General features: G+C 43.0%; 1 protein-coding gene across 9 annotated transcripts in view; it reads left to right on the plus strand.

Annotated features, from left to right (window-relative positions):
- The window catches only part of LCLAT1 (lysocardiolipin acyltransferase 1), a 153,275-nt gene that overhangs the window by 92,697 nt on the left and 45,007 nt on the right, over positions 1-15,571 (plus strand). For 7 of the 9 annotated variants that reach the window (XM_051615325.1, XM_051615327.1, XM_051615326.1 and 4 more), the window contains one exon: positions 6,059-11,163. The exons of the other annotated variants lie outside the window; for them this stretch is intronic. In XM_051615325.1, coding sequence (XP_051471285.1) covers positions 6,059-6,567 — 509 coding nt within the window. In that variant the 3' untranslated portion in view covers positions 6,568-11,163. Of the gene's footprint in view, positions 1-6,058; positions 11,164-15,571 lie in introns of those variants that run through there. 9 annotated transcript variants of the gene reach the window in all.

Below are 15,571 nucleotides of genomic sequence, written 5' to 3' on the forward strand. Positions count from 1 at the left end.
GGTAATGATGAGCTAAATCTTCTGTTTTTCAGTTCAGCTCAACACATGCCAAAGTATTTTTGTACAGCTTAATCCATAAACTCAGAATCAGTTTAGCACTCAATATATTGTCTTTGCTTGCAGATCAGGATGATGCTTCTTGATCAGCTCTTAGCTTTCCAACAGATTTTGGATTAACAACTCATTCATGGGGTCACCTGAGACCAGTTTTTATTTTTATCTGTCTGTGTGAGGCAGCTGAAGAAGAGAGGGTCTGAAGACTAGATACTGAATGACCCTGAATGTCTAAGGCATTTTTACTGGAGGGATCAACAGAGCATGTGTTTCTGTGCAAAGGGTCTATACCAGCCACTGGGGAGGGGCTGTGTGCCCAGGGCCTCATGTCCAGCTGCCAGCACCTGGGAAGACCAAGGACCCAGGGCCAGCATACACTGTCTGTGGCCAGTTGCTGGAGGGATCCATAGCCTGTATGTATGCAAGGACAGGAAAAAGGGTTTCTTCCAGTACATTAAAAAAAAAAAAAAAAAGAAAAAAGAAAGAAAGAAAGAAAAGGGAAATGTAGGCCTGCTGATTAATGAGGCGGTTGCCCTAGTGGTGAAAGACACAGAGGACACAGAGGAGTTATTAAATGCCTTCTTTGCTTCTGTCTTTACTGCTAAAGCTGTTCCTCTTGAATCCTGGATCCTAGAGATAAGAGATAAGGTCTGGGAGAGAATTTCCTTCGGTAGAGAAGGACCAGGTTAGAGGCCACTTAGCCAAACTGGACATCCATAAATCCACAGGCCCTGATGGGAGATATCCACGAGTTCTGAGAGAGAGTTGGCAGATGTTTTTGCTAGGCCACTCTCTATCATTGAGAGATCATGGAGAACAGAAGAGATGCCTGAGGACTGGGGGAGGACTAGTATCACTCCAGTCTTCAAAAAGGGCAAGAAACCATCCAGGGATGGTTACAGGCCGGTTAGTTTCACTTCCATCTTGGGTAAGGTGTCGCAAAAAATTGTTCTGGATGTAATCTCAAAACATGTGAAAGCAAAGAAAGTCACTGGGAGAACTCAGCATGGATTTGGCAAAGAGAAATTATGCTTGACTAATCTGATTGCCTTCTGTGGCATCGTAACTGGCTGGCTAGATGAAGGGAGAGCAATGGATGTTATGTACTTTGTAGTCAGCAAGGCTTTTGATGCTGTCTCCTGTAACATCCTCCTGGGGAAACTCAGGAAGTGTGAGCTAGATGTGTGGATAGTGAGGTGGATTGATAGCTGGCTGTGTGACGGAACTCAGGGTTGTGATAAATAAAGCAGGGTAGAGTTGGAGGCCTGTAGTCACTGGTGTCCCCCAGGGGTCAGTACTCAGTCCAGTGTAATTCAGTATATTCATCAACAACCTGGACAAGGGGACGGAGTGTATCTGTGGGAAACTTAGTTTTCTTCCTCATGTTAGTCCAAACAACAGTATTCTCAACAAGTTCACTGATGATACAAAACTGAGAGAGGTGGCCGACACTTCAGAGAGCTGTGCTGCCATCAAGCATGACCTGGACCTAGGCAAGTGTAGGGTCCTGCACCTGGGGAGGAAGAACCCCATGCACCAGTATAGGTTGCGGATGGACCTGCTGGAAAGCAGTTCTGAGAAGAAGGATTTTGGAGTCCTGGTAGATAGTAAATTATCCAAGAGCCAGCAATGTGCCCTTGGAACCAAGAAGGCCAGTGGAATGCAGGGTTGCATAAGGAAGAGTGTGGCCCGTAGATTGAGAGAGGTCATTCTTCCCCTCTACTCTGCCCTGGTGAGGCCACATCTGGAATACTGCGTCCAGTTCTGGACTCCCCAGTTCAAGAGACAGGAAACTAGAGAGAGTCCAGCAGAGGGCAACAAAGATGATTGGGGGATTGGAGTATCTCCCTTTTAAAGAAAGGCTGAGAGAGCTGGGACTCTTTAGCCTAGAGAAGAGAAGGCTGAGGGGAGACCTTATTAATGCCTGTAAGTATCTAAAGGGTAGGTGCAAGGAGGGTGGAGCCAGACTCTTTTCAGTAGTTCCCAGTGACAGGACAAGGCGCGATGGGCACAAGCTGGAACACAGAAGTTCCATTTAAATATGCGGAGAAACTTCTGAACAGTGATGGTGAGAGAGCACTGGAACAGTCTGCCCAGTGGGATTGTGGAGTCCCCTTCTCTGGAGATATTTAAGACCTGTTGGGATGCACTCCCGAGTAATGTGGTCTAGGCGATCCTGCTTTGGCAGGGGAGCTGGGCTACATGATCTCTAGAATTCCCTTCCAACTCTGACAATTCTGTGATATAAGTCCCACTGGCAGACCTTTATCCTAATCAATCAAAGAGGAACACAACAAGACCTTTTGTTTTGCTTGAGTGCGGTGTTTTCTGTCCACGTTCATCCATGGCTGTTTGTCTGTGGCTGTGCATTGGGCTTGTGTATTTATGGGGAGGTGGGGTGGGGGGTGGGAATGTGTGTTCAAACTCACTTCTGACTGGGGCACGGTTTTGCAGCAACCTTACCTCTACTGGGATACTAGATGCTGTATCTTCTAACACAGAATAAAAATTGTGATAGAACAGGTGTTGTAGTTAGTGAAAATAAATGGCCTATTTTTTTCCAGGCAGTGTTTTTCAAAAGAAGGCGTCTTCCTCTGGAGCTGTTACTTTGGTCACGAACCTGATAAGTTCTTCCTCTGCTACCTCTTGAGTGCAATGCCCAAAACAACCAGCTGTGCATTGCAATCACTTGAAGCAATGTCATGTATCAAAAGAGCCTGAAATATAAATAACTTTGATTGGAGCATGCAGAGTTTAAAAAGAAGAAGAATAGGGCTTTTGAGGCATTTTGTCATCCCAAAATGGTGGCTGCTGCATGGATTAATCATCATCTGCATTCTATGCGGTTTATAGCCACATAACAATAATTACAAATAGACTTTATATTTGCTCCTGAGAAGTGGAGTAAGCTTTCCTTTTCTGAGGTGTTTTTATAAAGAATATTGTTCATGTGTATAAAGGATACATAGTTCTACTGCTGTGAGAAGAAAGTAATGAGACACTAAAGATACTGAAACTGTTGTCTCTTTGTCCTGAAGAGCTGGGCTACCCACCTGGTATTTTAGCCTTAATGGCAGTTTCTTAGTTTAATTAGATTTAAGGTGCAAAACTGTCAACATTATTGGCTTTCCTCTGTCTTTCATTCCTTCCCCAATGGGATGTGGATACACTCAGGATAAGGAAGATCACACAGATGTCACTGAAAGCATTGCAAAAAGTGTTTTAACCACCGACAGCTTTTCTGAACTGTGAACAAATACACTTACTTCCTTTTTGACCCACTAGAGAGAGAGAATGATACACCTTCCCTTAGGGAAAATTTCTTCTTAAAATGTGCAGAAGTAGGTTTTATAAGCAGATCTTTACATTCAGGTAAAAAAAAAATCTTTAGAATCAGAGACTGCCCTGCATCTTCTTTTGCTGATTGACTGGTACCTTGCTTATGATCTGAAATATGTGTGAAATATCTCCAGACTGCAGGGAGAACAAACTTTACTTTGGAGGGAAACAGAGACAACAAAGATACTGTAGTCAAGGATGCAGGTTCCAAACTGCCTGATCAAATCTGGCCTAAGGGAATTTTGTCCCTGCTCACAAATGGTCTTTCATCCACTGCAGTAACTTTTAATCTTTTTAGGAGATGGTCTTGTAGCACATCTGGCATTGATGCATGGACCCTGTCCATATTAAAAGATCCATTGATAAATCAACAAAGAATGTGCAGAACCTTTTTGTTCAAGTTTGCGCAAGTGTGATTGTGGATCCTGCAGCCATACTGCACGTAACACTAGCTGGGCATGCTTCTTTCAACAGCTGTAGAAAACTGATGAAGCTGGTCCTTTCCACCATTCTGCCATTTGTGTGGAGTTTTTAAATATGCATGACCCAAACAAAGGGCCTGTTATGAAAGACTCTTATCTTCTTGCCTATGAAACCTGGTATCCTGCTCTTCTCTGTTTCTGATGTTTCTGTTCTTTCAGATATGCTAAATCTACCTTTGAAGTTTTAATTTCTTCTTGTGTCAAATGTACTTTCATAGGTGAACCTTGCAGCTGGGAATTAAGATACTGGTTGAAGGTGGACACAATGAACAGTTCACATAATCATCCTTTGCCTCAGTTTCCCCATTAGTAATGCAGAAACAGTAATGTCCACTCTCCTGTATGCAGCTCTTTGAGCTTTGTTCTAGGTAACTAATTTAGAAGTCATAACGTAGTGTAGACCTACAGTCTGGTGTGAAGCTCTGCTTCAAGGTATCTGTCTGAGGATGCTACAAGTCCATGGGTAAGGAGTAGAGGCTTCCCTATTTCTGATCAGGAATTCATGGGCAGAAACATGTCTGTATGCTGAAGGCATCAGACCAGCTGTGTGGGTGCGGGGAGTCCTGCCAGTCCAACACTTGCTCAGAGTCAGAAAATCTGTGTCTTAAGCAAATCTGATGATTTATTGCCTGTGGTCTGTGCACCTGTGATTCTCAGGTGTAAAGCCTGAATTTTTCAAGAGCATTCGCACATAATGACAGATTGACTGTTCAGCTGCAAAGTACACAAGTGACTGCAAGATGGGTGAGAAACCCATATAAGCAAAATCTCTTTCTCATAGAATGCTTTTTTCATACAAGGATCTCAGGAAGGCTGAGCTTTTCTGGCCTCCCTACAGGTTTTGTGTGCCAATAGGGCCTGGGAAGCTATGGAGGATTGGGAGGAAAACAGGTTGTAAGAGATGGGTATCTTGTAGAGGTATATGTAGTAGCCCCTCTTGACTGGGCAAGGAACTAGATTATGTCTGTCCTGTAGGATGACTGTAATTCCTTCTGATGGCAGATATATTTGGAGTAGGGGGAGGAAAAATAAAAGCTGTTCTGAAAAGGAAAATGCTTTGTGCTGAGGTACAGCAGGCTGGCCATCATTTCCCTTTGTAAGGGCTGGGTTTCTAAGACACATTCAATTCTGGCGACTCTTGGAAGGAGATCTGAAAGCTTTTATCTTTGTAGAATATGGTGGTTCTCTGCCTAGATAGGATGTGATCCCATAGCTAGACAAAAGCTGGAGTATTGAGTTTTGCTCTGATAGACTTCCTGGGAGCCATATATAGCTCTGTAAAAACCCAAGTAACCTGCCACAAAACTGTCTGAGAGAGAGATTGTCAAGGGACAGCACAGTTATAAAATACTCTGAAAGGCTGGATAGGGTTTTTGCCTCTCTTTTGATATTTGGAATTGAACTTTAGAGACATTTCGGACATGGCCTTTTAAAGTAACTATCTATTATGTTCCTGCAATTTTTAGAGCTGTAGAGGAAAGCCAAAATGACAGGGAAGGGGAGCAAATGAAAAAGGGAGAGAGGCTAAAGCGTAGGTTTTTTATCATCTTTGCAAGAAGTAAAATCAACTATGAGAACAAAAGTCTTCAGCTGCTGCAACTGGAGACAGCTTTTCATCTCCAATTCTGTTTTGCTCCTAGACAGTCAGACAAATAAAAACAGCGGGATAAATCACTGCTGGCAGAACTTAATAGTTATGCAACATCCAGTGCACCATGCACCTATTTTTAGATTATTTTTAGCAGAATTTAGTTTATGAAATCTAAAAAGAATGTCTGGTCAGAGGCCAGGGGATAAAGAGGGTATTTAGAAAGTGCGAGATGTAAAAACACTTATTACAAAGATGCCCTAGCAAACCCTAATTTGGCAATACTGATACCCTTTCAAAAGTGTTGGCTTGATCACTCACTGTTGGAATTATACGTTAGTTTGTGCTGTGCATAATTTTGTTCCCAAGGAAGGCTTTTTGTTCAGATTCAGAACACATAATGATTGGGAAAAGTTTGACCTTTCAGCCTAAAGAGATTCTAGCAGATAAATCATACTCTGCATAGCAAACTTGGGGAAACCTTTGGGATTTCTGCCACAATTTAGACAGTTTTCAATCACGCTTTGAAGCAACTTAGTGTTCTGAACGTTGCATGATCTGTATTGATCTTTTTTTCCCCAAACCTTTATTTTAGGTGCCAACCTCGATGCTATCCATGACATAACTGTGGCATATCCCCAAAACATTCCTCAGACAGAGAAGCAACTTTTGAATGGAAACTTCCCAAAAGAGATTCACTTCCATGTCCAGAGGTATCCCATAGAGACAGTGCCCACATCTAAGGAGGAGCTGCAGCTTTGGTGCCAGAAGCGTTGGGAAGAGAAAGAGGAAAGACTCCGACACTTCTACGAAGGTGGAAAATGCTTCAATGTGACAGGGCAAGGCATTATTCCACCTTGTAAATCTGAGCTCAGAGTCCTCATGGTTAAGTGCGTCTCACTCCTATATTGGACTGTGTTTCCACTGGGCATGCTTGCACTGTTGTACCTGTACAGCTCTGCACGATGGTATTTTGCAGCCATGATTATCATCTTTGTTGTGCAGCAAAAGATATTTGGCGGGCTGGAACTAATTGAACTGGCTTGTCATCAGTATTTTAAAAAGCAACAGAAATTTCACGTAATGAAAATAAGAACCAGTTAGTTCTGGAGTAGAAAAAGATGTAAAAATGGGTGATTTTGAGATGTCTTGCAAAGTTTATGCAGAGGGAAGAATTTTTGCACGAGAATTGTCTTTTACTGTTGCCATTGTTAGGTATTTGCACTTGATTCTGTGAAGAGAAAGAAAAATGTTATTATTACATGTGAAGATGGTAGTTTTTATCTCTGAATGTGATTTCAGCATTGCTCTTGAGAGCAGCTAGCAACTCCTTTGTGCTGTAGTTAAGAAACAGATTGCTGGATTATTGAACAATCATAAGGATGTTAATAAATGTGACATGCACTGAACTTTCCTGTAGAAACTCAAACTGTCCAGCTAAGAGAGACAGATGTATCATTTCTGTATATTCACATGGTTGTAAAGCAAGCACCTGATTTGGAAAGCTGGTAAGTTTAATGGTGTTTTGATGGTAGATGGAAGTTGGAGGAGAAGTTGTTCTGTTTCTTTTTAATCTTTCAAATATTCAAACTTATTTTCAAATATTTTTTTCACATAAGCTTTTCCAAACACTACTCAAACATTCTGGCTTGGTGTCACAGTTTAGGCCCACCCAGCAACAAAGAACCAGGCAGGTGCTCACTCATCCCTCCCCCAACTATGGGATGGGGAGGATGAAAGCCAACTAAAAGCTCTTGGGTCGAGTCAAGGACAGGGGGGGTTCATTCACCAGTTATGGTCATGGGCAAAAGATTCAGCTTGGGGAAAAAGTAAATTTATCACTAATCAGAGGTAAACAGGACAAAGAAAAAACAAAAAAACCAGAGCTTAAATACCTCACCCAACCCTCCCCTTCTTCCCAGGCCAAAGTTACTTTGTTCCTGTTTTCTCTCCCTCCTGTCCCCCAGCAGCACAGGGGGACAGAGAATGGGGTTTAGAGTCAGTTGGTCACATGTTGTTTTTTGCCATTCCTTCCTCACTGGGGAGGAGGATTTCTTATGGTCTTGGTCTACTCTAATGAGGTATTCCTGCCATGGGTCAGAGTCCTTTACTGACCCCTCTAACTTGGAGGTGCTGTCCTTCATGAACAGACTGTTGCAGCGCAGGCTTGCCACAGAGTCACGGCCTGCTTCAGAAACAGTCACCTCATCTGGCGCAGGATCCTCCCTGGCTGCAGGTCCACACCTGCTCCACCTTGGTTCACCATGGTCTGGAGGGGACAGCCTGCCTTCTCACCATGGGCTGCAGGGGAACCTCTACTCAGGCACCTCCTCCCCCTTCTTCCTCACCAATCTTGGTATCTCTGCTCCAGCAATGCTCTCATCTCCCCCTCTTCACTGCCCTGAGGTATTCTATCAGTTGTTTCCTCTTCTTTCATATGTTAGTTGCAGAGGAATATCCATTGTCTCTGGTGGGCTTGGCCTTGGCTGGAGGCTGGGCCTGATTTTCAATCTGGGAGCTTTCAGTAGCTTCTTACAGGAGCCCCACCCCTGGGGCCCTTCCTTCACTACCAAAACGGTGCCACATTGACCCAACACACTTGGTTACTCAAGAGGATTCCTAAGCCTTGCAGTTTTGTGTTGTAGTACAGAAAACAGTCCTAGCTCTGCCTCCATTATTTAATAGACCTATGCAGATAAGTTTTGATTTCTCACTGTTTCATGCTCTTTCCATCTCCATGTTAGCTGTGGGAGACTCACTTCTACTGTAGTATAGAGACCTGAAGGACAGGGTGTATGCTTTTTTGTTGTTTTGTGTTATTTCTGATAGAGGTAAAAATATGTCTGTGTCTGAGTAGCTGGCAAACGTGTTTCAAAAAGGTCTCCTTGTAGAAATTATAACAAATTTTTTTTTCAGAGTACTCAAAATACCTCTTTTTTTTAAAAAAAAAAAGCATTTAATTTGGTTTTCACATTGCTTCGTTAGACAGTTCCAGTGTCCACAGAGATAAGCAGGAAGACTGCTGGTTCTGTGAGTGTCAGCCAGACCTGTTGGCATGTACCTGATGCAATGGTTGTATCCTTAATTGGTAGGAGATGGGTTTCAGACTTACCACAGCACAGGGAAATTGAGTTCCATCTTCCCTCTGCAGTATTCTCTTTGGTTGCCTGATTACATCATTCCTTTTCCAACCTCCTTTATGATTTTTGGGGGTTCTTTTGGAGCTCCTGCTGTAACACTTATTTTTACAACATTCAGAAAATCCGAAGGCTTAAACTCTGACAAGGCACTTTGAAGTGTAGTCCTTGTCATATAAAATACAAGTAATGCTCATGCTTACATAGTAAAAGACACAAACATTTCCAGCACTTCGAGGCACTTCAGGTTAGGTTTGGTTTTCAACCTCAAAAATGTTAGAGCACTTGATCTTTGTATTGCTGCAAAACCTTCCTCACTTACTATTTGTTATCTATTGCATGAACGTTTCTTTGAGCTAAACCGAGATGGCCTGGCTCTGTATATTGAGTAGCATTGCCATTAAATGTGGAAGTACAGAGTGCAAAATTTGTCTTGTACTGAGCTGAAGATTGCAGGAATTGGGTCAGCATGGGGGACTCATCTGTTTTATTCTAAATTGCAACATTAAATGTGTTGCCTAATGTGTTTGTATCAAAGGCCATTTCTTTAAAGAATCATTAGGCTCTGTTCAACTGTCCCTTGCAAGGTGATAAGTATTTTTTAATCTATGCTTACCATAACTAATTGTTAATTATGCAGAAAGTACTTAAAGCCATCTATTTTATTTTTTAATCTCTTTTTTCTTAAAAATAAATTAAACTAGGTTTATATTTAGGGTCATGTTTCTGAATTATTTTTTTCATATTATATTTAAGTACCTGAAGACTGATAATTGGTGTTTTATTTTCACAAATGGAAGGAAGTTCTTTCTGCACTATGAGGACTTCTTTTAGTGTAATTTGTGATGTCAAAGGCATGGTTGCAGCTTTAAGCCTAACTAGCCTGCTTTTTCTCCACCTACTACTCTGCTTTCGTGCAGTTCCCCACACATCCAAGTAACTAGCTGCAAGGGAAGAACCTAAAAACCTCATTTATGGTGAAAGCAGAGAGACTAAAGGGTTCTTCTAGTCTTTCCTGGGTCAGGGCTATGCTTTCACACCAGGAGTAACCATGGCTATCCTACTCCAGTAGCCTTAATATAGACTCCAGACTTTGGAGGACAGAATGTACATATTGGTGACATAAATACCAGCTACACTTTCCTCAGTGATTCAGAGAACTTTGTCATGTCATCAAATGTACCTGAAACATCAGAGTGAGTCTTGGTCATGGAGCAGTGAAAGATTTCTGGTATATTTTATGTTTGTGTGTGATTAGAGTTGGGCTGTGAAATAAAATCACATGCAATCCATTGCTGACCCTTAGAAGGGTTTTTTTTTCCCCAGCTAAGAGCCAAACTCATAACTTAATTTAATGTGGTAAACATCCTGCAAATCTGTAATTCCTTCTCCTCTCTTGTGTATTCAGGTTAAAGAGAAAGAATAATCCTCTTGTCAGCTGCAAATGTCACCTTTGCAGTGCCTGACTCCATCATGTGGGGCAGCGCATGGTAAGCAAAGAATCCTCCCTGTCACAGGAAGGGTGTTGGCTTTGTGACTGATGTAAATGTTCAGATTATGTGCATCATTTTCCAGCTCAATTGGAAATGCAAGATAGGAAAAAAAAATTGAATAGAAAGGAAGAACTTTGTGTAAGGAGTTTTCTGTGAATGCTTTTTTTTCTCTGGCCAAAATTCAGCTTTTTACTCAAAAGGTTCTAATATTCAGACTTTTTTGAGGCTTTTGTTCTTACTCTGTTTCCTTGTTCAAACCACAGTAAGATGGCAATTAGGGACATGGTTTAGTGGTGGACTTGGCAGTGTTAGGTTGACATTACAGTTGGACTTGATGATCTTAAAAGGTCCTTTTCAACCTAAAATGATTCTGTAATGCTGTGCTGGGTAAATAACTTTTAGTTTTCAGTGCTGCTAGGTTAAAGACACTAATACTCCAGGAATCACACACAGCCCTGTTTCATGGGACATGTATTGGTTCCAAGATGCTTCTCACTCATTAGCACATTTCTCATCCCTCAGCTTCTCTTGTAGTCCCAGTGGCTGCACTGCTCAGCAGTGACTGCTCCATCCATGGGACCTGCAGATCTTGGTAGGTCTTGCTACTTTGAGATCAATGACATGCTTTAAGGATACTGCTCTTGTTTGCTCAATCAAATGCTTCCTTATCAGGATCGGGAGGGGCGGAGGGGAGGGTTGTTCTTTCTCTTTACTCAGAACAGAAGCTTGACACCCGGCTATCCATGTGTGTCATCAAGCTTATCTGGGTAGCAGGACGTTAAACCAAGACATTTCTCTCTTGGCTTCAAAGCTGCAAGGCTTAAAGCTGGTCTGTAAGGTGTTGTCTTCATCATACAAAATGTAGTTCCTAGTTTTGTGCATTGAATCAGTGTTGTTTAAAATAGATCCATGTTTTTATACCTTGATTTTATGTGTGTACTGTGGGAAAGGAAATGCCAGGATTCTACAAACTTACAGAAAACCTTAGTTTTCAGAGTTCACTGATTATATTAGAATGTTTTAGCCATGTACCAGTTACTCTGTAGCAACAATAAAGGCCTAAAGCATCACTTGTTTAATTTTGCATTTTTCTTTTTACTGCTTGAAATATTCTATATGCACCTGTAAGGAACAAACCTTGTCTTCAATTGTATCGCTGTCTGTCTTGGGCAAACATTTGGGTGTCCGTTCAGGTGTTTGACCCATGGTTTGTGGCTGTTGGGTTGGTAGATCTCTCTTCTCCCTATGGCAGGTTGGAATGGAGGGGCTGGCTGTACCCTCCATTCTAGCCTCTTCACTTAAACAAATGCAGAAGTCTTTGAGCATGCAAGAGATACGGCTTAGTGTTAGCCTTGCTCTGCTGCTTAATAATTCTTACGCTGTTGTTTAAGAATAATCTGTGGTTTGAAAGGGCATGTTAAGTATCAGTACTTATTTTATATGTATCCTCTTACCACCCGTGTAATTATTTAAAATAGAAGTGATCTAGGGCACAGTTCTTAGAGGACCTATATTTAATGTAATTTCAGATCAGAGGAGCCTTGATTTCTTTTTCCATTGTCTAAATGTTAATCCGGTGCAGAAGGACAAGGTTGTGCTTCTTGGGAGCTGCCGTGCTCTTCATCCCCTAACAGGGAATAGCCTTGCCATGACCACTGCACCCCATAGCAGCCCTGGCAAAACACCCCTGCCTCTAGCTGGTAGCATGTGTCAAAAAGACCACAAGAGATGGAGACCTTGGTAGCAGTTTCTGCAGCTGGAGATGGTATTTGCAATGTCTACATAAGCTCGGAGCATTCAGATCAGTCCCCAAAAATAAAAATGTTCTATGTTCTTTATTTAGTGGCTTGTCTCTCTGAAAAAATCGTCGTCATTTTCTCTTTGTTTCCTCAGGGCTGAAATATGCAATGAAAAAAAATTATTTCCGTGTCTTATTTGCCATTACAGAAAATAATAGTAAAGGAGGTCAAAGCTTTCACCTGCTGGCTGCCTCCTTTTCAGTTCAATACAATCAGTGAAATGTTGTCTTATTTCCTGAGGCCTTTGAATCAGACTGCAAGCTTATCTCAACCAGAAATTGTTCCCAGGAGTGGGGAGCACAGTCTCTGCTTATAACGTGCTTGAGTGACTCAGCCTAGAGAGGTTTGTGCAGACACACGAGAGGCAGAGAGAGCTCACCTCTGTCTTTGCTGGGCCTCTCCAGAGATCCAGCCTCTTCAGCAGGAATGGAATTAGTCCCTGGATTTTTAAGCAGGTATCTTTGTTTTATTCCAGTCTGGCCTCTGTAAGATTTGTCATTCCTTTTTGTGGAGTTCTTAATGTGGGTGACTGTTTTCTCTGGTGGTGGGGTATGCAGCAGAGGAGTTTGAGCATAACTCTAACCGCATTTTCTCATTGCTATCAGGAGAATAACGTTATTTGCTCCCGAAGTACTTTGCACTGGGCTGCATGAGAGAGATGGGTGCACAGGGGCTGATGTGGGTGTAATGGTGGCAGCATCCTCCTCCCTAATTTTTTTTCTTCTTCTTGCTTGTCAGAGGGAGGAGGTGAGAGCCTCATCACTGTTGTCTGCAGGGAGCAGAGAAGCACCTCCAGCCTTACCAAAGGGCAATGCTACTGGGGCTCTGGCCTTAGCCTTGCTCTGTGTGCATAGGATGGCACCCAGCAGAGGGAGGACAAGCTGCTGCAGGTGCAAGAGCAGAAGACACTGCAGGAGGAGAGACAAGCAACACTGGGCACTGCTTTTTGCAGAGCTGTAACCTGGCAGTCATATCCCCACCTCGTTTTCCCCACTACCCCCTGGCATTATTTCTTGGGCTGCCTTTGGGGCTTGCCCTGCTGCTTGAGCTGCTGGTGTCTCGTGAGGAGGTGTTGATTAACATTGAACCCAAAGGGAAGGAAGGTGTCCCAGATAATGGGACAGAGGTGCTGGGGAAGGAGTTGGCTGCTTCCAGCACTGGGTACCACTGGCTGGGAATGTGTCATCTTGCTTTGGAGTCTGAAGGAAAAGATCTACATGAAGAAAATTGTTTCTGTAGACATCTTTTAAAATTAGTGGAGAGAAAGAGCATCCGCCCTGTGGTGGTTCACAGTTGGGCCCTTGGGCTACCCCAAGGGTAGCCTGTTTTTGTTGTTACCTGACATACTGCCCACTTGTGCTGGCATCACCCATGTATGCCTGTTGCTAGCCAGGATGATAGCTGTTTTTTTTCCATGCTCAAGTTACTCACTTGGTGTGCTGGGTTTCAAAACATGCAAATGTCTCCTCCTGTTGTCCTGAAAGTGGGGTCTGTTACCCGGTGTCTAAGAAGCCAATCCACACACAGAGTCAAGATACTTGCTTTAATATTCAGTTCTGCACAGAAAAGGGACCAGGGTGGTATTCTACAAAGCAAGCTCAGTTTCCTGAACACAAGTGCTTCTTTTATATCAAAAAACGTGAGAAAGAACTTTAAACTGTCACTGGCGCACACAGTTGGTCAAATAATTTCTCGCTTCCTTTTAAAGTGGCAGTGCTCAAGAATTTCACTATGCATGCTCAAAGAATGGGGTCCTTCTAGCATGTGGGTGTGAATTTTAGCATGCTAATGGCTCATGAATATATTAATACAATTATTTCAATTACTCAGTATATTTTTCCCCAGTGCTCAAGGCTGTAACCAAGATAAGCTGTGGGGAGGGCTTCTTTCCATCCCTTTCATCTGTGTGGCAGATGTTCTCCAAGCCTGTCTCAATGCCGGGCTGTTGACTGATTTAGGAGTGTTTTTCTCTAATTGGAATTTGGTTTTGTCTAATTCTTACTGTTTCACTGTTATCTAGGCTCTGTTTTTATTCTACATGTCCCTTATGTTCTCTTTTGTGTGATTTTTTCCCCAAATGTGATTTTTTTTCCCCCAAATATTGCTTATTTCAATTAATAACTGACAATTCCCCCCTTCAAGACTTAAATATATATATAAGCTTTTAATAATTTAAGTCTTGCTCATATTTTCCTTCTTGGACTTATTTTCCTAGTAGTATTTTAGCAGGTTGTGTTTACCCAGAGGTTGGTCCAGGAGATACTGGAAGGAACAGGGACATCAATCATAGTGCCCCTTTCTCTGCATGTTCAGGGAAGTGAGCGCAGTTACAGTAGTTGGATTTGTTGCTTGTTCTAGCTATTTCCTGGGCCAAGCCGATGTGAATGTTCTTTTCCCAAGGCATATGAGATACATCCATGGCATATGTTCCCAAATTAATTAGTATTATGTTAATACTGTTAAGTTCAACAAACCAATACTCTTCCAGATCATGACCTCCGATTTTTTTTATTATTATTTTTTTAAATGCAAGCGAGGTATAACTACTAAGGTTAGTACAGTTATCACACAGAACAATGCTGATAGTCCCTGGGGGCAGCTGAGCTCTAAATAAGTATTCACAGAATCACAGGACCTTAGGGGCTGGAAGGGGTCTTGAAAGATCCTCCAGTCCAACCCCCCTGCCAAAGCAGGGAGGGGTACCTAGAGTACGTCACACAGGAATGTGTCTAGACGGGTTTTGAATGTCTCCAGCAAAGGAGACTCCACAACCTCTCTGGGCAGCCTGTTCCAGTGCTCTATCACTCTCACAGTAAAGAAGTTTTTTCTGATGTTTACTTGGAATCTCCTAGGTTCCAGTTTACACCCATTGCCCCTATGTCCTATGACTGGACATCACTGAAAAAAGCCTGGCTCCATCCTCCTGACACTAGCTCTTAACATATTTGTAAACACTGATGAGGTCGCCCCTCAGTCTCCTCCAAGCTAGAGACCCAGCTCCCTCAGCCTTTCCTCATAAGGGAGATGTTCCACTCCCTTAATCATCTTTGTGGCTCTGCACTGGACTCTTTCCAGTAGTTCCCTGTCCTTGAACTGAGGGGCCCAGAACTGGACACAATATTCCAGATGCAGCCTCACCAAGGCAGAATAGAGGGGGAGGAGAACCTCCCTTGACCTACTAACCACACCCTTTCTAATGCACCCCAGGATGCCATTGGCCTTCTTAGCCACAAGGGCACACTGTTGGCTCATGGTCATCCTCCTGTCCACCAGGACCCCCAGGTCCCTTTCTCCTGCACTGCTCTCCAGCACGTCAGCCCCCAACCTGTACTGGTACATGGGGTTGGTCTTCCCCAGATGCAAGACTCTACACTTCCCGTGTTGAATTTCATCAGGTTTCTCCCTGCCCAACTCTCCAGCCTGTCCAGGTCTTGCTGAATGGCAGCACAGCCTTCTGGTGTGTCAGCCACTCCTTCCAGTTTAGTGTCATCAGCAAACTCCCCCATCCAGGTTGTTGATGCAAACATTCAATAGTACCAGTCCCAATACCGACCCCCGAGGGTCTCCACTAATCACAGACCTCCAACTAGATTTTGTCCCAATGACCACAACTCTCTGACTTCTTCCTTTCAACCAGTTTGTGATCCACCTCACTACCTGATCATCAAGACCACACTTC

Source organism: Apus apus, chromosome 3 (assembly GCF_020740795.1).
Source record: "Apus apus isolate bApuApu2 chromosome 3, bApuApu2.pri.cur, whole genome shotgun sequence".
NCBI lineage: Eukaryota > Metazoa > Chordata > Aves > Apodiformes > Apodidae > Apus > Apus apus.